The 21,601-nt window shown below is 57.1% G+C and overlaps 1 protein-coding gene across 10 annotated transcripts; it reads left to right on the top strand.

Annotated features, from left to right (window-relative positions):
* Window positions 1-2,354: 2,354 nt before the first annotated feature.
* TPM3 (tropomyosin 3) lies at window positions 2,355-21,398 on the top strand. Of its 10 annotated transcripts, XM_025896752.1 has the most exons (12): window positions 2,358-2,492; window positions 2,851-2,976; window positions 8,495-8,628; window positions 9,471-9,588; window positions 9,842-9,912; window positions 11,230-11,305; window positions 11,780-11,842; window positions 11,991-12,060; window positions 13,829-13,907; window positions 15,750-15,813; window positions 19,567-19,687; window positions 20,230-21,398. In XM_025896752.1, the coding sequence occupies exons 1-11, from the start codon at window positions 2,379-2,381 to the stop codon at window positions 19,642-19,644; spliced, it is 993 nt and encodes a 330-aa protein (XP_025752537.1). In that variant the 5' UTR covers window positions 2,358-2,378; the 3' UTR covers window positions 19,645-19,687; window positions 20,230-21,398. The 10 variants fall into 10 exon arrangements, 8 of the variants coding, with proteins under 8 accessions (XP_008924256.1, XP_008924253.1, XP_008924255.1 ...); XR_001923180.2 differs by lacking the exons at window positions 11,230-11,305; window positions 15,750-15,813 and adding an exon at window positions 10,692-10,767 and having other exon boundaries at window positions 2,355-2,492; XR_001923179.1 differs by lacking the exon at window positions 15,750-15,813 and having other exon boundaries at window positions 2,359-2,492.
* Window positions 21,399-21,601: the final 203 nt, after the last annotated feature.

The raw sequence follows: 21,601 nt of genomic DNA, 5'->3' as shown, positions 1-21,601 counted from the left end.
TGGTGTGGGGAGACACATGCCTCCAGCACCCCAAGACACCCCGTGTGCCCTTGTGGCTGGATGTCACCCCCCAGGTCCCAGTGGCCACCCCAGTGTGGGGCAGGGTGCTGCCTCTGTCACACAGCATGAGAGGGGTCACATCCTCAACACGGGTGGGGTGGGGTGACAGCCCCTCCAGCTGCTCCATGGAGGAGACGCTCCTGTGGGTCCCAGCAGCTCTCCCAAAGCAAGGGGATGTGGGGCACAGCCCCCCTGTGCTGATGGGGCCCGTCCTTGGGCAGGGTCGTGCACAGCCCCTAGGTGTCACAGGGCCCGCAGGCCAGGGCTGGCCCCCGGTATCGACAGCCTTGCTAATGATGGGGAGTGTGACCGGAGGCAGGAGCAGGCGGTGCGGGGCCATCGACCGCATTGACCGGCATCGCTCGGCTGCAAGGGCGCAGGGGTCCGCGGAGGGGCAGGGGGATGTCAATGGGTGGTAATTAATGGGAACGAGGCCACGTGTGCAGGGCCGGGGCGCTCGCTGGCCGCATCCCCCCATCGGGTGCAGCCCAGTGTGGTTATAAACAGCGGCCAGGCAACCCCCGAGCCAGAGCACTGCGGAGCCCCTCAAGCCAGCCCAGGTAAGACGGTGATGGATGTGGGTTTCCCCTGGACCCGAGTGGGCAGCGTGGCCTTCCATGGCATGCTGTGCCATGTCAGTCCATGGCATGGCTTGCCCTGACATGCCATGCTGGGAGACTGTGCCTGCACTGTCCTGCTTCGGCTTCATCCCAGCCGCAGGACACCTCCTGCTCTGGCAGTGCATCCCGAGCAGCCCAGTGCCGGTGCACTTGCCCGGCAGGCTCCAGGCACTGCGGCGAGGCCAGGTGCTGCCTCCGCAGGCCCCCAGGGGTTATGCCTGGATACCACATCCCCCCAAGCTCTCAGCCTTTCCTTCTCTCTTTCTCTTGCAGGCAGCTGAGCTGTGATTCCTCCTGCCTCCATCTGCCCCTGCCTCTGTCTGATATGTTTGATATTAGGTTGTTTTATTAGAAAACCAACTAAATATCAAACATATTCTTACAGCGCCAGGGATGCCCAGCGCTGACTTGGCCAGATGCTACCTGTGCCCTGCCCTGCACTGGGGGGTCCCTCTGCACCTCATCCTGCAGCCCCTGCCAGCCCTTTCACTGCCGCAATAAAACCTGTCTGCCCGTCTCCATGGTGCTTGAGAGGGGGAGGCCGGAGCTGTCCTGGGGACTGGTGGAGGTTTGGGATGGCAGCGGGGTCACCACTTGCCACCTGTCCCCTTGCTCACGCTGGGGATGATGACAATACAAAGGCCCGTGGCCCCATGCCCACTGCTGGCTCTGCTGCCCTAGCACAGGGGGTTATTTATGGAGGTGCAGCCACTGCTCGGGGCCCTTGGTGGGTGGGCATTGTTCCCCCAGGGCCCTGCCCAGGGTGCTACAAGCTGTCACCAGGTCTCTGTCCCCCAGGTCCCTAGGTGCTGACTCCCTTAGCCCCCAAAATCTGTCATTGGGTGGGAGCAGTGAGTCTCTTCCATGGGAGATCCTACACTGGCTTATGGGACCTCGAGGCTGGCACAAGGAGGCCATGAATCCCCTGGCTGTGGATGGAGTGCTGCTGCGTGCCCTGAGAATTCCTCCCTGCGCCTCAGGAATCTGCTCCTCCAGCTGCCAACAGCATCCTCTGCCTCAACACCAAGCACCAGCATGGCTGGAGCTGGGCTCAGGGCTCAGCAGGCTCCTGGGGGGTTCTGCCCCTGGTGCCGGGCTCAGTTTGTCCCACTGCTCCCTGCAAAGCCAAACACTCTGGGCCAGGGGCTGCTGCCAAACCCCTGCTCCCAAAATAGCACCAGGCTGAGCTCGCCCTTTTCCATGCCACCCCCAGGCAGGGGTAAATGTCAGCCCAGGGCCACCAAAACACTCTAAGCCCCTGGTGGAGGGCAAATGTGGCAGGGTAAGACTTCGTGCTAGTGCTGCATGGACTCAGCTCGACATCCTGAAGGAGCGCTGGGTGGGAGCACAGTGTCCTCGTGGCACCAGCCAGAGTGTCCTGTTGCATGGGGGGCAGGGGCGCAGCTGGGACAATACAGGACCCCCTGCTCCCAGACCTGCCACTGCTTTTTATAACACTCCAGCTGTCCTCAGGAGCCCAAATAAGGCCGTGGCCACCCGCACCCCCTGGGGCGGACAATGGGTCCCGAGCACAGACTTTTTGGGAAGGTGGGGAGGCGGCTCAGCCCAAGAAAGGCAAAGCCCTCGGGCTGGACAGAGCTGATAAACAGGCAGTGGGGCACAGGCAGCACAACTGCCCTGTCCACCCCTTGCCAGTCCCGCATTCAGCTACCCGCTGCTGCCCGTGTCCCAGTGAGGATGGAGGCCATCAAGAAGAAGATGCAGATGCTGAAGCTGGACAAGGAGAATGCCCTGGACCGGGCGGAGCAGGCGGAGGCTGAGCAGAAGCAGGCAGAGGAGCGGAGCAAGCAGGTAGGGCAGGCAGCAGCAGCCCCCAGCCCATGGGTGTTGGGAGGCGGCTTCTGTCTGTGTCAGCTCACCGTGAGCCCAGACCCAACACCCAACACAGACTCTGGCTGGGGTATGAGGGTGCCACAGCTGACACTGTCCTGCAGCTCAAGGGCACCCCAAGGGCTGCCTAGGGCTCAGCCCCTGCCAGTTGGTGGGGTGTGGGAAAAGGACAGACACTGTGGGGCAGTGCTGGTCCCAAGGATGGGGCAGGAGGGATGCTGTGGGGCAGAGCTGAGCCTGGGATGGGGCAGGCAGGGCTCTCTCACAGTGCAGGGGTCCAAAGTGGTGTCCACCTGTGGTGACACCACTGCCCTTCCAGCTGGAGGACGAGCTTGCTGCCATGCAGAAGAAGCTAAAGGGGACAGAGGATGAACTGGACAAATACTCTGAGGCCCTGAAAGATGCCCAGGAGAAGCTGGAGCTGGCAGAGAAGAAGGCAGCGGACGTACGTATGGGGTGCAAGGTGGAAGCTGAGGGCTGCCCTCCCCTCGTTGCCTTCCTGATGGGACTGCAGCCCTTCCCTATGCCTTGGGGACACGGGAAGGTCCCTGTCTGGCTCAGTGCATTCCCAGCAAAGCTGTGTGGGTATCTGGGAGCAGAGAATGACCCTGTGAAAGACATGTCCTGAGGGCAGAGCCAGGCAGTGAGCAGCCCCTCAAGAGTGAGACACATGTCCCCAGGAAACTCTGAATCACAGTTGTGGGCAGAGGAGTTGAGCTCCTGAGCAGGAGCAGAAGGAGAAGGAGGAGGAGGAGGAGGAGGAGGAGGAGGAGGAGGGGGAGGAGGAGGAAGAAGACAGGTGGAGGTGCATAGGCAGTGTGAGGATTGCAGAGCCCAGCTATTGTCCGCCACTGTTTACAGGAAAACAACAGCACCAGCCACTGTTTACAGGAAAACAACAGCACAGCCGTTCAGGGTTTCACCCACTGGCAGCTCTGCAGCCATCACGAGGCATCTGGCCCCGCTCATCACTTGCCAGGATCTGGCAGCCAGGGGCCACTTCCCCGTGGGGCTGGGATGTCTCAGGGTCCAGCATTGGGGCGATGCAGCTTTTCCCTCCTGTGAGAGCCAGGAGAAATCCTACAGCTCCTCTCCCTCGATGGGCAGAGGAGGCAGGAACTGTCCTCTGCCACTGTGCCCACAGGGAAGTGCCTGAGCCCCGGCACAGCACCTGGGCTGCTCTCAGTGGCACATTCTGGCTCCATGCTGGGGGTCAAGGTGTTATTGGGAGCTCTGGAGCCTTTCTGGAACCCTGGGACGTTTGTCACCCTGCAGCTTTGCTTGCAGCTCTCTGTCCCAGCACGGTGGCAGTGCCATCCCTGCAGTGGAGTCAGCACATGTTCAATGAGTCATCGCAGAGCTCTGGGATCCCTTTCCCTCCCTCACACCCTTCCTGCTTCCCTCTGCTCCCTGTTGGCATTTTCCTGCTGTCACCACATCCCCACTTGCTTCTTTGTGGATCCCTCTCTGTGTATCTGGAGCCCCTTTTCCTGGCTGCTACCACCTCAGGGTGGCCCTCGGGGTTGCCCCAGTTTCCCCCTGGTTCCAGGCAGTGGAGGGACTGGATGGGCAGAGCTGCCTCCCAGGTGCCTCCAGTTCCCACCTCATCCCTGGAAACATGCGGTGCTGCACATGCCACACATGCCAGCCCAGGCAAATGGGGCCCTGCAGCATCCACCTGCCCAGCTGCTGAGGACGTCGTCGGGAAGCAGCAGCCTGAAACCCTTCCCTTCTATCCGTGTGCCCGAAGCCCTGCCAAATGGGCTTTGTGGGGAGTGAGGGCAGCACCGGGGCTCGGTGGTATATTTACTGAGCTTTTGGGGGGCTCCAAGAACCCTCACGGCACCAAGAGACACAGCTCCTGGCTCCAAGGAACACTGATCTTGGCAGTGTTGTCTGCACCATTGTCTGGCCTCAGACTGGAGGGTTCTCACAGGGGCTCAGGCCGTCGAGATGTTGGGGTTTGGCACACGGGAGTAGAGCGGGACCCCGGCAGTCACAGCCCCAGTCCTGGACAGGAGGAGGGAGCAGGATCTGCCGCAGGGCTGTGGGGTCCTGGGGGTTGCAGTGCCCGAGCTCAGCCCCTGTGGCCCAGCAGTCCCCAAATGTGGCCCGTGGGGCTGAGGGATAGGTGGCACCGAGGAGTCCGGCCCCATGGAGGGGGGCCCGTGTGGGGTCAGGCCTGGCTCCTCTGGGCCCTGTGCTCCCCAACATATGGGGCCGGTCCCAGTGCCCCCATGCCCATATGGGGTAGGTCCTTGTGGACCCAGGTGCCTGCGGTGCAGATCCCGGTGTCCCCCCCGGCCCGGTCCCAGTGCCCCTTTCCCACCAGGCCCGGGTCCCAGTGTCCGCCCCTTTCCCACCAGGCCCGGGTCCCAGTGTCCTTATTCCCGCCTGGTCTTGGTCCCGGTGTCCCTTCCCCACCTGGTCCCAGTCCCAGTCCCGGTGTCCCAGGTCCAGGTCCAGGTCCCAATGCCCCAGGCCCCGGTGTGTCCCAATCTCGATGAGTCCCGGTCTCGGTGCCCCAGGCCCCGGTGTATCCCGGTCCCGGCGTGTCCCGATCCCGAGGAGTCCCGGTGCCCCAGGCTCCGGTGTGTCCCGATCCCAGAGTGTCCCCGGCCGCGGTGTGTCCCGATCCCGGTGTCCCCACTCGGTCCCGGTGTGTCCTGGTCCCGGTGTGTCCCGATCTCGGTGTCCCCGCCCGGTCCCGGTGCCCCAGGCCCCGGTGTGTGCCGGTGTATCCCGGTGTCGCCGCCCGGTCCCGGTGTGTGCCGGTGTATCCCGGTGTCCCGCGCGCCGGTCCCGGTGTGTGCCGGTGTATCCCCGGTGTCCACCGCCCCGTCCCGGGTGTGTGTCGGTGTATGCCGCGGAGTGCCCGGCCCGGTCCCGGTGCCCCCCCCGTCCTCCGCCCGGTAACGCCGCGCGGGGCGGGGCGGAAGTGCCGTCAGTTCCGGGCGGCGGGACCGGGCGCGGTCCCGGGGGTGCGGGGGTGGCGGCGGGGCCGGAGCGGACGGACCGAGCATGGCCGGGGCCACACCATCGAGGCGGTTCAAGCGGCAAGATCCAGGTGCTGCAGCAGCAGGCGGACGATGCGGAGGAGCGGGCCCGGAGCGCCTGCAGCGCGAGGTGGAGGCCGAGGAGCCGCAAACCGGCGAGCAGGTACCGCCGGGGCCGCCCCCTGGGCAACGACCGGGGTGGCGGCGCGGCGACTCCCGGGGCCGGGGGTCCCGCTCCGAGCCCGCAGGGAGGCCGCGCGGGGTCCGTCGGGGTCCGCTGCGCCCGCGGGGGTTCCCCGCCCCGTGGCCGGGGGTCTCTCTGGGTCCCTGGGACCTGCCGCGTGGTGCTGAGCGGGGGACCGGGCGGGGGGGGGGGCCGGCGAGGAGTCGTTTCACCGTTCCCCGTGTCCCGGGGCTGACCGCGGCCGGGGGGAGGGAGAGGCCCCGGCCATCTTGTGCGGCCCCGAGCCCGGAGCTGCGCGGGTAAGATGGAAGGGAGGAGGGAGCGGGGTCCCTCGGCTGCGGCCGGGCAGAAGCCCCTGGAGCATCTCCCGAGCCCATCATCCTGCCCCCGGGGCGGCAGCCGCGGGGGGAGGCGCAGGGCCTTGGCGTGGATGGCCTGGAAGGAAGGAAGGACGGAGCAACGCACGGCAGGATCTGAGCTGGCAGATTCCGGGGGACGCCGGCACGGCTGGGGACGGGGATGGGGTGACACAGGCAGCACCTCAGTGTGCCCGGCTCCCTTGGGCCGGGGGCACAGGCAAGGCCGGTGTGTTGTGGGCACAGGGATGGGGTGACACGGGGCCAGTCCCGGCTCGAATCCGAATGTGGTTCTCAGTGAATTTGCAGTGGCTTTGCTGAAGTTGAGCCCTCTCCCCTCAGTGCCCGAGCTGCGTGTCTGTGACAGCACTGTGTGATTGGGCTCTGCTGCCCAGGCCCATGCAGAAGCTCTCGGGCCTCAGCTGGGCTCTTTTTTCGCAGCCACATAAGGAATTCTCCTTGTAATAGCAGCGTTGTCATGGGAACACGCGTGCTTCTCCCAGCTCCCTGAGCCTCCTTCAGGGGAGCCAACCAGTGCTCCCAGTTTGGCACTGATCCCGGGTCCTGGGGAGCCCTCTTGGATCTCTGTGGGCTGGGGAAGCGATGGTGAGTCCCAAAAGCCGGGGCGAGCTCCTCCCTTGGCTTGCAGGGCTCCAGGTGCTCCCTGGTTCAGGGCTACCTTCCTGAAGGAAGCACAGAGTAACAGGAATGTGCCACTTGCAGCAGGGCTGCCTGGAAGTCACCTGGAAGTTCACCCCGTGGTCCGGGGAAGCCTGACAGTTTTGGCTGCGTCCAGGGAGGAGCAGCAGAAGGGGAGGTGTAAGGGCCCTTCTGCAGTGGGGGAGAGGCACTTTCTCAAAAGCAGCGGTGGTTTTTGGGTGGGTTAAGCACTGCCTGCAGGAAGTCAGGGCTAAGTGATGCAGTTCAGAGGGTGAAGAAGCAGAGGCCTGCTGTGCTGGTGAGTCCCCACCCCCTGGGAGAGGAAAAGTGAAAGTTATCCGCCTCAACAGCTCGTGTCCCCTTTAATAGGCAAAAGATATGTCAGGCAGTCTCCTTCCCAGTTCTGTGTAAGGTATTGTTGTGTTCCTCTTTGGGCAGACCACTTCCCCCTCAGGCGGGGCAGGTTCTGGCTTTGGGCACCCACAAGGGTGTGGGCTTCTTGGGTGAGGAGTGGGATGTGCCTGCATGGGAGTTCCTCTGCTGCTTGTGCTCTCCCAGCCCAGTCTGGAAATGTGGTAGGGGGTGCCTCAGTGGCAGAAGGAGGGGGAGAGCTCGGACAGCCCCTCTGGGAACTGGATGCAACTGGTGTTGGGCTCCACTGTAACACTGGCGCCTTTCATTGCTCTGCTCCTCCCTCCTCGGCATGGTGAGGAGCAGAGTGTCTGTGTAGGCTGCTTTATTAACATTCAGCTAGGGTATTTCGTGTCTGTCTGGCATGTGCCTGTGCCCAGGTCTCTGTAGAAGATCACAGCACTGCCCTGGAATGACCACAGCCCTGTCTGCCTTTGTCATCCTGTTGGGGACCAGGATTCTGAATTGCCCAGGGGGCTCCAGTGGGGTGTCAGTGTCCCCAGAGCATCTGGGCTCCCCTGGTCTCTGTCTGGGATTAGCACGGATGGGGCTGTGAGAAGGGGCCTTGTGGCTGATCACAGTGGCTGGGAGATGGGACAGCCCCTGATCTCTGCTGGTGTTTCTGTGGTCACATTTCTGGCAAATGCCTGAGGGCTGTCAGCAGTTTCACCAGCTCCTGGTGCCTATGGCTGAACCGAGGTGGCTGTTGCTGGGGAACAGCCTCCTCAACCTGTCTCAGGACTGGAGGAGGCTTTTGCTCCTTCTCTGGATTGTTAGTGACTCACTGGGAGGAAGGAGGCCTCGAGCAGGGCAGGCTCTCTTCTGGGGCTGTGGGCCCCTGGGTTGGGCAGCACTGGTGGCCCACCTAGCCTGCCAGCACCTGACATAGCTTGGCACATCCCTGAACCTGTTAATCCTTCTCACCTTGCTGGTGAGAGGGTTTGCCTCAAGCAATGCTCACTGGTGTCCAGATGTGTGAGTAAACTGACTCTGTGCTAAGTGGCAGCTGTCACCACGCTCTGGCATGGTGGATAAACAGCTGTGATGGATGGCCTGGCAGGATCCCAGCAGCTGCAGAGGCACCCCTTGGCACAAGTCATCTCCTTAGTGTTTATGGCTTAAACTGTCAGGACAGCTCAGGCTGGCAGGGAGAAGGCTGCAGGAGGGCTGCAGCATGGACAAAGCATGCAGGAAGTGTTGTTAAGCTAAACGTGCTGCAGGCATCTAGGAGAGGGGCTGAAGGTTTGCTTAGGGCTCCCATGTTGACCCAATGGCAGAGCTCTGGCTGGCAGAGCTCATGCCCTGCCTGAGCTGCTCAACCTGCACAGGCTGAGTCCCCTCCTCTGCTCTCTCCAGGCTGAGGCAGAAGTGGCATCTTTGAATCGCCGTATCCAGCTGGTAGAGGAGGAGTTGGACCGAGCTCAGGAGCGCCTTGCCACGGCTCTGCAGAAGCTGGAAGAGGCAGAGAAGGCAGCAGATGAGAGCGAAAGGTGAGCAAGGGCTCCTGCTCATGCTCTGTCAAACATCTTGGATATGTTTCTGACTGAGGGCCCAGTGCCATCCAACCTTTTGGGCTTCCCAGAGTGGGGGAAGGAGATCCCACATCAAGGCTGGATGTGGGAGTCAGTGCCTGCTTACGCAGAGCAGCTAAAACAATGCTGATGGCCTTGAGTGTCTTGGAACCTGAGGCTGCTGATGGCCTTGAATGTCTTGGAACCTGAAGCTAAGGAGCAAGGAAGTGCTGTGTGCTACCATGCATTCCTGCCTCCAAGGGAGGAGAAATAAGTGGGTTTGGAGACACCATTGCCTTGTGAAGGTGGGGCAGCCTCTCTTCCTGTAGCCTCTGCCAGCTGGCAGATGTCCCCTGACCTGGCCTCTGATTCAACGAGCAGTGGTCCCCTTGCAGCTGGCTGATGTGCTTCCTCGGTTGCCCACACCATGGTGAGCAGCCCGACCTGGCTGGTGGCCTGCCATGGAGATGGACTTGGCTCTTCCTGCATTCCAGATGGGGAAGTGCTTGACTTGGCTTTGCTGAGTTCCTAAGACAGCCAGGCTTGTTCTTCTCAGCAGCACTGCACTTCCCTTGACCCAGGAGCCCAGTGAGCTGCTGGAGGAATGTTCCAATGAACAGTCATTTCTGAGCAATTGAGGTTCACATCAGCCCAGCGGTATCTGCCTTCCTGTGCCCCCCTCTGCACTCAGAGGAGTCATGGCTTGTCAGGAAGCACTGTGGTTCCAGGGTAGCGCTGTTAATGCTCTGAAACTCATCTCAGCGCTGGCTCGTCGAGGGTTGTTTTACACACCTCTCCTCCCTGTGCTTACTTCTGGACAGAGGTATGAAAGTCATTGAAAACAGAGCTCTTAAAGATGAGGAGAAGATGGAACTGCAGGAGATCCAGCTCAAGGAAGCCAAGCACATCGCAGAGGAGGCGGACAGGAAGTATGAGGAGGTGAGACTCTTGGATGCTCTAGTACAGCTGACCTGGGCTAGGAGAGGCAACTCTTCTTCCTGCTGGCAAGGCTTTCCTCAGCAAAGCTCTGTGCAGAGCCTGGCTCTCAACAGAGCTACATCAGTGCTCTGCTTGGCCAAAAACCTCTGGCAGCTCCAGCAGCTCTTGCAGGCATTCGTTCCCTTCACTGCTGTGCACAGCCTACAAGTGCAAAATCATCCTCCTTCCTCTTGATTCTGATTCTCCCTTCCAGGTTGCTCGGAAACTGGTGATCATAGAGGGAGATCTGGAGCGTACTGAAGAGAGAGCTGAGCTCGCAGAGTCGTGAGTAGTCCACTGGCATGTAACTGGCACGTCTGCCTCTGCATGGGAACTAACACTGCATTGCTAACCTTGTTACACAAGGCCTGAAGCACTGGGTGGGTTTAGGTCCTCAGAGGAAGGGGCTGGAAGCACTCTTCTCCTTGAAACAGGATTGGCTCCACTCAGGACAAGGAGTTTGTGATGTGATTTGCCTTGAGCATAGTTGCTCTGCCCCTTCGCATGGAGACACTCCCCAGTCACAGAGGCCAGAGAGCCCTTCTCCCCACAGCATTCACCAGCACTGCTTTGTGCGTGCAGTCACGAGATCCTTCACGTAGCCACAGGGCACAGTGCTTGCCCTAAAGCAGCAGAGGCCTCCTGGGCTGGGGGCTGAAGCAGCACATGGGACGGCTGAGGGCAGAGCTGTGGCTGAGGCTGGTCTCTGGCTTCTGCAGGTATTTGCAGGAAGCGCTCCAGGCTCCTGCACTGCTGAGCAGCAAGCTGGACTTCCTCTGCTCAGAGCAGAGGCACAGATCCCCCGGTCTTCTTTCACGTGTCCGGATGCTTTAGCTGATCCTTGAGGAGCTGGTCAGGACCTTTCCGTGCTCTGGGCCTTGTCTAACGCAGTTGGTGTGTACGCAGCAGCAGCACTGTGCTTCCTGCCCAGATGTGCATGTTGTGACCATGACTTTTTTGTGTTTCCCCCCACCCCCTTTTTTGCTCTATGGTGTTGTGGTTTTGGTGCTCCTTTTGACCTTGCCCCCATCTGGCTTGTGCCATTGTGTGACCATCACTAACAGTCATTGCCGGGAGCTGCAGGAGCAGATCAGAGTGATGGACCAGAACTTGAAGTGTCTGTCTGTTGCCGAAGAAAAGGTACTAACCTTTCCCTTCTTGAACCATTAAACCAGAACTCTTGTGGTCTCCTCACTACGCTCCTCCCGTCAGCTTAACTGCGCCTTTCTCTCTCCTGGAACGTTCTGTCCTCTCTGCCCATGAATATCCCTGTATGAACAGCTTCCTACTGTACAGCACACTAGACATGCAGCTTCTCCTTGGAGACTCCAGGTCTGGCAGAAACCTGTGTCCACATCTTGCTGCTCAGCTTCGTGCCCTGTACATGTGCTGGCAGAATACTTAAAACATGAGCTCGGAGGCAAAAAGGGAACTTGCTTTCTGCACAAGTGCCTCAAAGCAGGGTTCCATCCAGTCTGATCTCACAGTCTCCTAAAGAACTTCCTGGTCTTCCCTGCATGTGGATTCACTTCTTGTCTCCTGTCTTTCCCTCCCACTTCTTCTTTTCCTTCCCCCCCCCCCTTTCTTTACAACACCCCACAGTAAATGTTCCGAGCTGGAGGAGGAGCTGAAGAATGTCACCAACAATCTCAAGTCTCTTGAGGCTCAGGCTGAGAAGGTAGGGCTGCCTGTCCCAGAGCCAGAAACGTTGCTGTAGTGCTAGGAGGGTGTGTGAACAGCAGAGCACCCACTGGGATGGAAATGATGCAACTGCAATCCTAAGCAAGCCAGGAGAGCTGTGCTTGCTCTCCTGGGAGGGCTAATGGATTTCAGCGGAGGGCTGTGGAAGCTGGGGTGCAGGAAGCTTGGCTGCCCTTCCCTGCCTTGGGGCAGACTCCATCAGCCAGGATGTTTAAGGTGCTGAGATGTTAAGATGAGAATTTTTCTGTGCCCAGGTTTGTGTTCTGTGCATGATGTGGGACTTGCTACCTGACCCAGTCCTGTTGGACACAGGCAGGGATGTGAACAATTCCCAGTTGGAAGTTTCTGTGGGCATGTGTGCTGCAGTGAGGAGTTTGTCTCCCTCTGTAGCTGTGGGCTTTCTAGAGTGGGAGGTACCTGGGGCTGCTGATTGCTAACTTCTTTTCCACAGTACTCTCAAAAAGAGGATAAATATGAAGAAGAGATAAAGATCCTGACTGATAAACTCAAAGAGGTGAGTGACCACGTCAGGATGGCCCAGCTGGGTAATCTGGCCTCAGCTTGATGGGGGAGAGACATGGAGGATGGGAGACTCCATGTCCTCAAGCTGATGCCCTTTGCTGAAGAGCTGTTGCACTAAGTGGCGTGTTTCCATCTGGCAGGCGGAGACCCGCGCTGAATTTGCTGAACGCTCTGTAGCCAAGCTGGAGAAGACCATTGATGATTTGGAAGGTACATTTTGGTGATAGGAAACCAAGGAATATGTGGTGAGGAGTGAGGAGCTAAGGAAGGCTGTCTCCCAGGTAGCTGGAGAGTGCAGAGGCTGCTGTACTCCTCAGTACTTGGATTATGACCTGACTTGGCCTCCAAGGTGAGGCTTGCAAGAGTCATGCCCTGTGTATGTGCTCTGAAAATAGCTCCCCAGCTGTACTGCAGCAGATCTCAAGCTCCTTTTCCAGACACCTGCTTTATCTAACTGGTAGCTGGTGTGTTTTGGTGGTGATGTCCTCAGGAATGTAACTAGATCCTTATGTTCCAGCTTAATCCAATTTAAGGAGTGGCATAGGAAAGAAACACCTAAACTTGCAGGAATTAGTCACAATAACATCCCTGCATGCAGAAGGTCATGCACATGCTGGCTGCTGCAGACAATGTCCTGCCAGCCAACCACAGGAGTCAGTGAGTCTTGAAACAGCCCCTGTGAAGACTCAGACTCCCCAGTGTTGATCCTGGATCAAGGAAATCACCAGCAGCCCCATCCACGAAGTGCGGTGGTCAGCCAGTGCCAAGGATGGGTTCCTTTCCTCCTGCCATTCCTTCACACAATCCTTCAGGAGCACTCCTGAGGCCAGCCATTGCAGAACCTTGCCCCAGGCTGCGGAAGAAGAAGGTTCCAGCTGCCTCCCTTAAATCTGGGGCTGTGGCCAGATTTTCCTATGGATTGCTGTGTCTGGAGTGGTGGTGCTGGTAAACCAAATCCCTTACAGGCCTTCTGCCTTGACCGCAGGTGTGCCTTTGTGGTCTTATAGTGCCACGTCTTGGAGATAGAAAGCCCCATCCTACTGTCTGGAGCTTTATTATCTAGAAATAGCAGTGGTGTCAGCTGAGCTGTTCCAGAACCACAGCCAAGCAGCAATCTGAGCTACCTCATGATCCAGGGCAAACTGCTATGGGGAACTGCAAAAACTCCACCACATCCCTGCATACTCCCCTCAAAACCTGTTAATTGAGAGTTGGCTTTGGTCTCCAGCCTTGCTGCTGAAGTGACCTAGTTTCTGACAACTGACAGAGCTCCCCAGGCTCTGTGAGGCTGTTAACAACATGACCAACTGTACTGTAGCCCAGGCAGCCCGAGCTGCAGCAGCCTGTGCTGGCTCTGCAGGGCTCAGGAGTGCATCAGCACAGCTCCAGGCCCACCCCTCCCCAGAGGCCATGAGCTGCCTGGCTGCTCCATTATCTGATGGAGAACACCGGTGTGGCTGGTCTGTTCCACTTGCCCTGCCTCACTGCCTCCTGCAGGATAGGAATTCCTTCTGATGCCCAGCTCTATTACATGACTGACTTCTCCCAAGCCAGTCTTTGCATTGAGACACAAGGTGAGAAGAAAGCACCTCGATTGATCAGTGCCCTCCCTAGGTGGAGCAAGCTTCTCCTTAAGTGGATGAAGTTGCCCTTCCCCACTGCTCCTGCTGTCACTGATTCCTGCTGACCTAGCTGGGCAACTTGTTTTTACAAGCTAATGTGGTTTGAGTGCTTGGCTCAGCTCCCCTTGGAGCTGGATTGTAATCCTGGAAGGCACTTGCTGGTCAGATTGTCCTCAGGCTGCTGGAACCCTCCTGTTTATTGTTGCGGACGAGCACAGAGTCCTGAGAGCTCCACATTTGACTTAATTTTCTTCTGTTCTTGAGTCCCACCTGCTTTTCCTGCCCCAGAGTGTTGGAAGAACTCCTCTGCCTTCCCTCATTGTTTCCGTTTTGTTCTCCTCCTAAACCTCTTCTAGATGAGCTCTATGCCCAGAAACTGAAGTACAAAGCAATTAGTGAGGAACTGGACCACGCCCTGAATGACATGACTTCCATGTAAATATGAGCTGGCTGGCGTTTGCCTCTTGCTTCAGCAGCCTGGGCCGCCAGCGCTTGCTTGGTTTGCTGTGGTTTCTGTAGTTGGAGAGTCGGCGGCGCTTGTGCCGTCCCAGGTTACTTCTACAGATCTGCCCAAGGCGCCCCGGCATGCCGTCCTCTAACTCTAGGTCCTTGTGATCTGCATGTGTAACCAAGTGCTGTGCTGACCTGAAAGGGTTCTGACTTGAACTCCTGGAGTGCAATTCCCAGTCCTGCTGGGAAAGGCTTCCTGAGGTAAAGCAGTTTTGTTGTCTGCTGGAGCCACTGGGCCATGGTCTCGGGATTCCTTCAGGAAGAGGCTGTGGATAGCGCTCAAGTGGATTCCTTAGGAATTGCCACAACAGGCTTGAGATGGGCTGGATCATGAACTGATCTGTGGAAGTAGCTGAACTCATGTGTTTCTGCAACTTTGCTCCTCAGCTTTGTGTTCAGATCTGCAGTGGGTGCTGCTCTAACAGCTGCTCTGCGTGGTCCTTGCACTAACCCAGGAGAGGACGGGTCCTCACCCCTCAGAGAAGAGCCTTAACATGAGTGTCCCAAAGCTGCCTCAGCAGAGTTTGCTGTGCACAAACACCGAAGCTTCTCTTAAAATTAGTGTCTCCTTCTGTCTCACACAGATAAGTCTTGCGATTCCAAACTCCACTTTGGATTTGTCTCTCTGCTTGGTGGCTTGATCTACATCTGCACTCTGCATTCACGCTCTCTTCATCTCACTTTGAATTCCAGTACCTTTTTCCAGTTACTGTGCACAGGGCATCCCTGGGAAAGGGTGCTGTAAAGATACTGAAGCTTGACAGCAGCAGCAGCAGCCCCCCAGTTCTGCTGCTCTTGCTCCCAAACAAAGCTCCCTCTGTGTGACCTGATGTGCCAGACACAGCCTGCTCTGAGAGGCTGCCCTTTCTGTGTCGGGGGAGCTGGGAGGATGTTGTTCTCATCTGCATATCTTGTGTGGAGCCATAAAGCTCCTTTTGTATTTCTCTTGCCTCTTGCTCGAGCATGATGTCACCTTTTTTAAGGAAAACAGTTCTCATATAAATGGAACAGAATGGCTGGTGCTTTTGAGAAGTGGAATTCTAGTGACCACTCCCTGCTCTAGCAACAATGTTTCAGCATTGCCTTCAAACTAGTATCACCTTCAGTGGAACACAGACCTCACTAGCATGCTGGATTTTCCCTTGCGTTGTGTTGCTGGCTCCCAGGTGCAATGGCAGCACTGCAGACGGGGCCTGTGGGGTCAAACGGGAGGCTGGGGCTTGCAGCAGGAGACCCTGGAGCTGTGCCTGACTGAAGACATTCCTCATTCATGCCTGCTCTGGAGTGTTCACCAGCACCAGTTGCCAAGCACTGGCTTGCAGTGGGAGGTCACACACCTGGTAGTCACTAGGCCGAGGCGTGGAAGCCAATAAATATTGCATGAGCTCTGGCTGGTCTCCCTCGGGGCAGGACTGGTTTGGGTGTGAGGCTCTGCCTGTGCGAAGGGAGGGATGTGAGGCCCCTTGCTTCAGGAATGAGGAGGCACTGCAGCAGGGCTGTGAGCACCCGAGCCAGGGAACCCATGTTTTGTAGAACCCTCCCCTTGTTGTGCAGGGGCTGAGGGCAGCAGGATCTTTCTGGGAGCGTGGCATGGAGCTCTCCACTGGGCACTGCCACTGGGCTGTGAGCACCTGGCGCGCGTCACTGCTGCGCTGTTGCTCGTTGTGTGGTATGATAAACACTGGTCAGACTGTGGTAACGGTATGTGCTGCCTCGTGGGGGCTGCTCAAATACTTTTTCCTTTTTGGATTGGTTCATCTGCCACAGTGCCCGAAGAGCCCTTCGTGAGCAGAGTTCTGGTGACACAGGACACCTGCCGTGGTTTCCTCAGGTTTGTGCCCCTCTGTTCTCCACACGACAGCACTGGCAGTCCGGATAGTCCAGGCATGCCCCAACCTGTTCTCACTCTGTCTTTGGTGCCAAGTCTGGGTGGGGAAGGAGGGAGCATTCCTGTAAGGAATTTCAAAGTATGGTGTGACTCTCCTGGGATGTGGGGCAGTAACTGTGCCCTGTAAGCACAAAGCGAGAACCTAGAACTCCTCAGTAACCCAACTGCAGCTGGAGTTGGGGGTCTGGGTCCTGTGGGAGGGGCAGGGCTTCTGTCAGTGTAGAGGCTTCCAGCCTGGTGTTCCACTGTCAGCTGTTGAGACAACGGGGCCTCATCTGTGTCGGTCAGTCTCTGCAGGGAGGGTATCAGATGATGGCCCAGGTTCTGCTCAGTGGTGCCCAGCAACAGGACAAGAGGCAGTGGGCAGGAACTGATGCCCAGGAAGTTCCACCTGGACATGAGGAAAAACTCCTTTCTTGTTTGGGTGACCAAGCACTGGCATGGGCTGTGCAGAGAGGGTGTGGAGTCTCCCTCGCTGGAGATACTCCAGAACCGTCTGGATGCAATCCTGTGCTGTGGATGGCCCTGCTGGAGTAGGGAGGTTGGACCAGATGACCCACTATGGTCCCTTCCAGTCTCACCCATTCTGTGATTCTTACTGGGTGGAAGATGGCAGCCTGCCCTTGAGAAGTGCCTCTCTCCTCACGGGGAGGTCCTGTTGTGTTTGACTCATGCTGTGGAGAGCTGGTGGCTTTGCACAGTGGTGTTCCAAGTGATGTTATCTGAGGCTGGGCTGTGGCAGGACCTTTCCCTGCTCGTCTGGATAGAATCCACGCTGGGTGGCGGGTGGGTGGGTGATGCATCGTCTGCCCTGGGAGGTTTTGGAGGCATCTGGCCTGACTGGATTGCTGGGCTTGTACAGGCTGGTTGCTGTGAGCTGGGCTGTGACTTGGGAGTGCTGCAAATGCAGATTAGCTGACCAGCAGGGCCAGGTCCTGGGGCTCCCTCAGTGGCCGGGATGGCTGGTGAGGCTGCCCTGGGGCTGGGCAGTGAGGAAAGCAGGCCTAACACTGGGGGTAGCAGCCTAGGCAAACATTCCATGTGGGGGAGCTGTTGCTGAGGTCTGGGAAAGGTCATGCATGCCAAACACTCCAGTTTTCCCCCTTGTGCAGGTGGATTATCAGGTCCCTGTCCACAGGCAGCAATGCTTGCTTTAAAGCTGTGAGCTGTTACACCAACTGACAGTCACTGGTCCTTCTGAGCACAGTTCACTCCCATCCTCTGCTGCTCTGGGGACCCAGGACCAGCCCAGATCACCTGGGGCTGGAGGCTGGCATCAGGGTGCCCAGCCGACCTGCTCAGAGCCAGCGTGGAGCCAGAGTCCTTAGCAGCAGTAGTAGCTATTGTGCAAGGTGTGGGCCAGGATGGGGTGGGCGTACCCACAACTACCCTCAACTTCCGGATTGTGGTGGGACAGAAATCACTGGCTTCTCTGGCTCTGCCTTGGTCCCTTGGTGTCTTTAAAGAAGGGACAATCAATCAGCATTACTGCCCTCTCCTACAGAGTGAGGTGCAGCTGGAGCAGGTCCTGAGGGCTGAGAGAAGCTGAGGGTGAGGCTGAAGGTGAACTTCCCCCTCTGTGTGTGGGTGTCACTCTGGAGAGACCGGGCTGAAACCCTGGGGATGGCAATGTGCTTTGACTGTTCCATGTGAATCAGTTGACTGTCTGGAATCTTACCCAGCTAGATCTTGTTCAAGAGCAAAATATTCCTTGGTTGAAAGCAATGAGGAATGGTGTAGCTCCCCTTCAGAGGGTGCCCAGGGTGCCTAGTACAAGGATTTGAGGAGAAGCCCAAGGCCCAAGCCCAAGGCTGTGCTCTAGGCTTGCTGCTTGGGCACAGGCAGCACACTGTGTGTGTCACTGCAGTTGGTGCTGGTCAGTTCTGCCAGGCTGGAAGCTGTTGTGTAAGCATTTTTCACTGCCTGGAATTCCCCTAAATGCAGGAATTGGAGCTGTCAGGCTGGGAGGACCCTGCCTGTGCAGATGGGCAGAGAGAGATGCTGAATGGGCTCTCTGTGGTGGCCAATTGTGTCAGGACATTGGCCACCCAGCTCTGAGAGATGATAGGTCCTGGGAGGGGACCAAACTGGTTCTCCCTTTCCTGGAACTGCTCATGAACACATGTGCTGGGCATGAGCCTCGAGGATGCGTGTGGCTACTGGACCCCTGTGGGGCTGTAAGGCCAGGGACTGGAGAGCCATGGCTGCAGAGACAGCAACAGCTTGTGTCCTGCTCATGTCGTTCTTCTGGGGCAGATCTAAAAGAGGAGCCTGCACTCCAGAATTTTCTCTGTCCTGTACTAGAAGCAGTTGCTGCCTTCAGTCCTGTCTGGTCTGAGTGGTTGGTGTGGTACCAGGTGTGTTCTCAGAGGATGGTCCTCCAGAGATGAGGTGCTGTCATCCTTGGTTCTCCTGGTGTCCTTGTTCCACTGTGCAGACCCTGTCAATCCTACTGCAGTGTGGTGTGGCTCCCTCTGGAAGCTACTCCTGGTTCAGCTGTGGTAGGACTTGTTTCTGCAACGTGCTACACAGGCTTAAAGCACATCCCAGGTCTCTGTCCTTAATGGGGTCCAGCCCAGCCTGCAGGCTCGTCTTCTGGTGTCTCCTTTTCCTTTCTTTGTCTTTGCACATCCTCGGCAGCACTTCCACTTCTGTCCACATTTGGTTTCCTCTGTGATCTTCCTGAGCTGAAGCACAAATTAGAGAAAGACAAACCTTTGTTCTTTCCAGCTTCACCTGAGAATAGCCCAGGCCATCCTTGGATGGAGACAAGCTTGTTTGATGTGCTCATCCTGGTGCTCTACTAACCTTCCCTTTCTCTCTTTTTCTCTCTTCTTCTTGTTTCCCTCATCCTGTCACTGCTGCAGAGCGCCTGTACAGCCAGCTTGAGAAAAACCGCCTGCTCTCTAATGAGCTGAAGTTAACGCTGCATGATCTGTGTGACTGAGAAGGGGCTCACTAATCCCATAAATGAGCTTATTGCAACCACCAGTGCTGTGGACCACAGTGAAATCTGATCATTAAGACTGGCAGACTTGCGAATTTTATGCAATTGCCGCTTTTTAATGGGGCGCTTGAATTCATCCTATAATTTATTTAAGCATTTTTTTAACATATAAAGGTAAACTCTATTCTTGGTGAAGTAACCCCCAGACTTGGCTGGTTTTTGAGTGGTCTTGTTTGCTTGTCCAGGGGGTCCTGCCTGGCTCCTCCATGGAACCAGAATGGCTGCACCCCTGAAATGAGGGGTGGGGTGAAGTTAGGCTTATGTCTGCTTGAAGCTGCTACAACTGAATTTGTGATTAGGTAAATGACTGTAGGATTTCTGATGCATGGAATGATGGCTTCTGCCAATAAATGACTGACCTTGTAGTCTGTGAGACACTGCACACCTGTAGTGTGTTCCTATCTAGGGGAGTCCTAACCGAGAAGGTGTAGGGTAGCAGTCATTTCCCGGGCCTGACCCCAATGCAGCTGCAGAGCCCTGGGAGGGTTGGGAAGGTTCATGGATATCTCGGCAGCAAGTCCCAAAATGCACAGCCCAAAGCTGTGTCCTGAGTGCCTGCAGAGTGTGTTTAAGCGCTGCCATTGCTCATGCTCGAGGAAGACTGTTCTCTCTCTGTGCACAATTTCTGACTGGGGAGGTTGGGAGTGGCTTTGGGAATCTGCCTGTACCTAAAGGACATTTTTCAACAGCCTGTCTATCCAGTGTCCCAGCGTGTGGATGTCTCCAGTGATATGGGTGGGCTCACCTTTGGAGTAAAGCCTACCTAGAGCACTAGCTGCTGATCTGCTCTCCTCCTGGCTTAAGGAACATGTGAGAATCAACTGCACAGCTGCCTGTAGTCTCGGGCAGGGTGCAGCTCCCTTGCTCCTTGCTCTCTGCCTGTTACTGCCCCAGCCCCTGCCCCGCTGCCCTCCAGGCTGGAGGTCTGCTCCCTGCTGCTGGGCTTGGCATCCCTGCCCTGTGCTGAGGGAAGGGGGTCATAGCCACCTTCTAGGGGTGATTTCCAAGTGTGTGTTGCTCTCGGGGTGCCTTGCTGGGCCATGTGGGTCAGCTGTGGAGGTGTGGAAGCCCTGGGGAGAGCTGGCTGCAGTCGGAGGCACCTGCATGTGAGACACTGCCTAGGGCTCTGGCTGAAGGCACACCATGACTGTGCTGACTGGGAGCACCAGCAGTGTGAGAGGCAAGGGCTACACACAAGCCAGGTAACCTCAGAGCTTCCAGCTGCACCCAGCCAGTTACTCTGGCCCGAGGATCGCTGCGTGCGGGGAAGGGGCTGGCACAAGCTTTCTGTGGCAAAGGAGTTTTGGTTGTCTGACACTGCTTTGTAACTCTCAACTCTTGCTTTCTGCCAGATAAACTGAAATCCACCAAAGAGGAGCATCTCTGCACGCAAAGAATGCTGGACCAGACCCTGCTAGACCTGAACGAGATGTAATAGATCCCTGCCACCGCCTCCGCCACGCGATGCCAGGCGCCGGCCCAGCTGCTGCTGCCCTCTAACCCTGGGGACCAGAGTTTACGTTCTGTTGCCAACTTGACCAAACACAAATCTCCTTTGCCCCAGGGTTAAAGGCCACCAGGTTGGGCAGAGCTTCAAACAGCATCATTAAGGGAAATAAACAATGCAATAATGTTTGGGGAGCATGTTTGAGATGTACACATTTTGTAACTACCTTTTTTTGTAGCAACCATTGTAAACATTCCAAATATCGTGTGAGGCTGGTGAGCTACACTTCAAAGCTCTTGGCTTTAAAATTTGGTATTAACTTTCTGTTAATTGGCTCTAGGCCACCCTGCTTTGGCAGGGCAGGAAAAGGGTGTGATGGTGCTCGCTGTGAGTCAGAGTAGCCAGGCTAGGGATGGAAGCCTGTTGGGAAAACTTCCTTTCCAAGAGCTGTTTGCCAAAAGTGCAGTTCAGTTTCTCAGCTTTAAGGTAACTGTGTTGGGGAGGAGCAACTTGTGTGAAAGGTACTTTTTTTTTTTCTTTTTTTTTCTTTTTTTTTTTAAGCCAAGCCAGTCATCTGAACAATTGAACCTTCACAAGGATTGTGTCCCTTCCCCCCCACCGTTGGCCACTTCCTTTCCTGGTGGGCTTAGAGCAGCCACGGCCCCTCTAACCCGTTGCTACCCTGGGGCTGACTTTGCCTTCACTAAGTGCTGGTGCACCAAGCTTCACCGCTCATTGCTGTGTTACACTTAACAGCTTAAGTACAACGGCCTTGTATTCTTGGAGAAGTGTTTTTGCCTACCTGGAGGGAGGGAGCTGAGCCTTCCCTCCTGGCCAGGACTGCTCTTACTGTCTTAATTGGGTACAAGCCACCTCGCTGTGCATTGCTGGTGTTTCGTGGTTGTGAGGCGTGAGCGCGGTATCGCCAGTGTGTAGCTTGTGGTTTGAGCATGCTGCTTGGTTGTAGCAGTTTTAGGGGCCAATCTGGAGACAAAAACCCTATCCAGTGTTTTGATACTAAATTGAAAAATTGTGTTACTGTCTTTTGAAATAAAAACCGATCCCTCCACACCACTGCTGGCTGCAGAGCTTTACTGTGTGTGATCCACTCCATCTGGGCTTGTGGGGGATGAGGGTGGGGATGAAGGCCAGGGTGTGTGCCCATCTCCTGGAGATGAGACCAGATAGAGGGTCAGACAGAGGTGGACTTGCCAGTGTCTTCCTAGGGCTGGAGTACAAATGTGGGACTGTGGGGGTGAGTCCCTCAGTCAGTTTGG

This window comes from Manacus vitellinus, unplaced genomic scaffold, assembly GCF_001715985.3.
Source record: "Manacus vitellinus isolate BGI_N305 unplaced genomic scaffold, ASM171598v3 scaffold_106_pilon, whole genome shotgun sequence".
Classification (NCBI taxonomy): domain Eukaryota; kingdom Metazoa; phylum Chordata; class Aves; order Passeriformes; family Pipridae; genus Manacus; species Manacus vitellinus.
The sequence above is the reverse complement of the archived record's forward strand: the minus strand, read 5'-3'. Positions and strand labels throughout refer to the sequence as shown.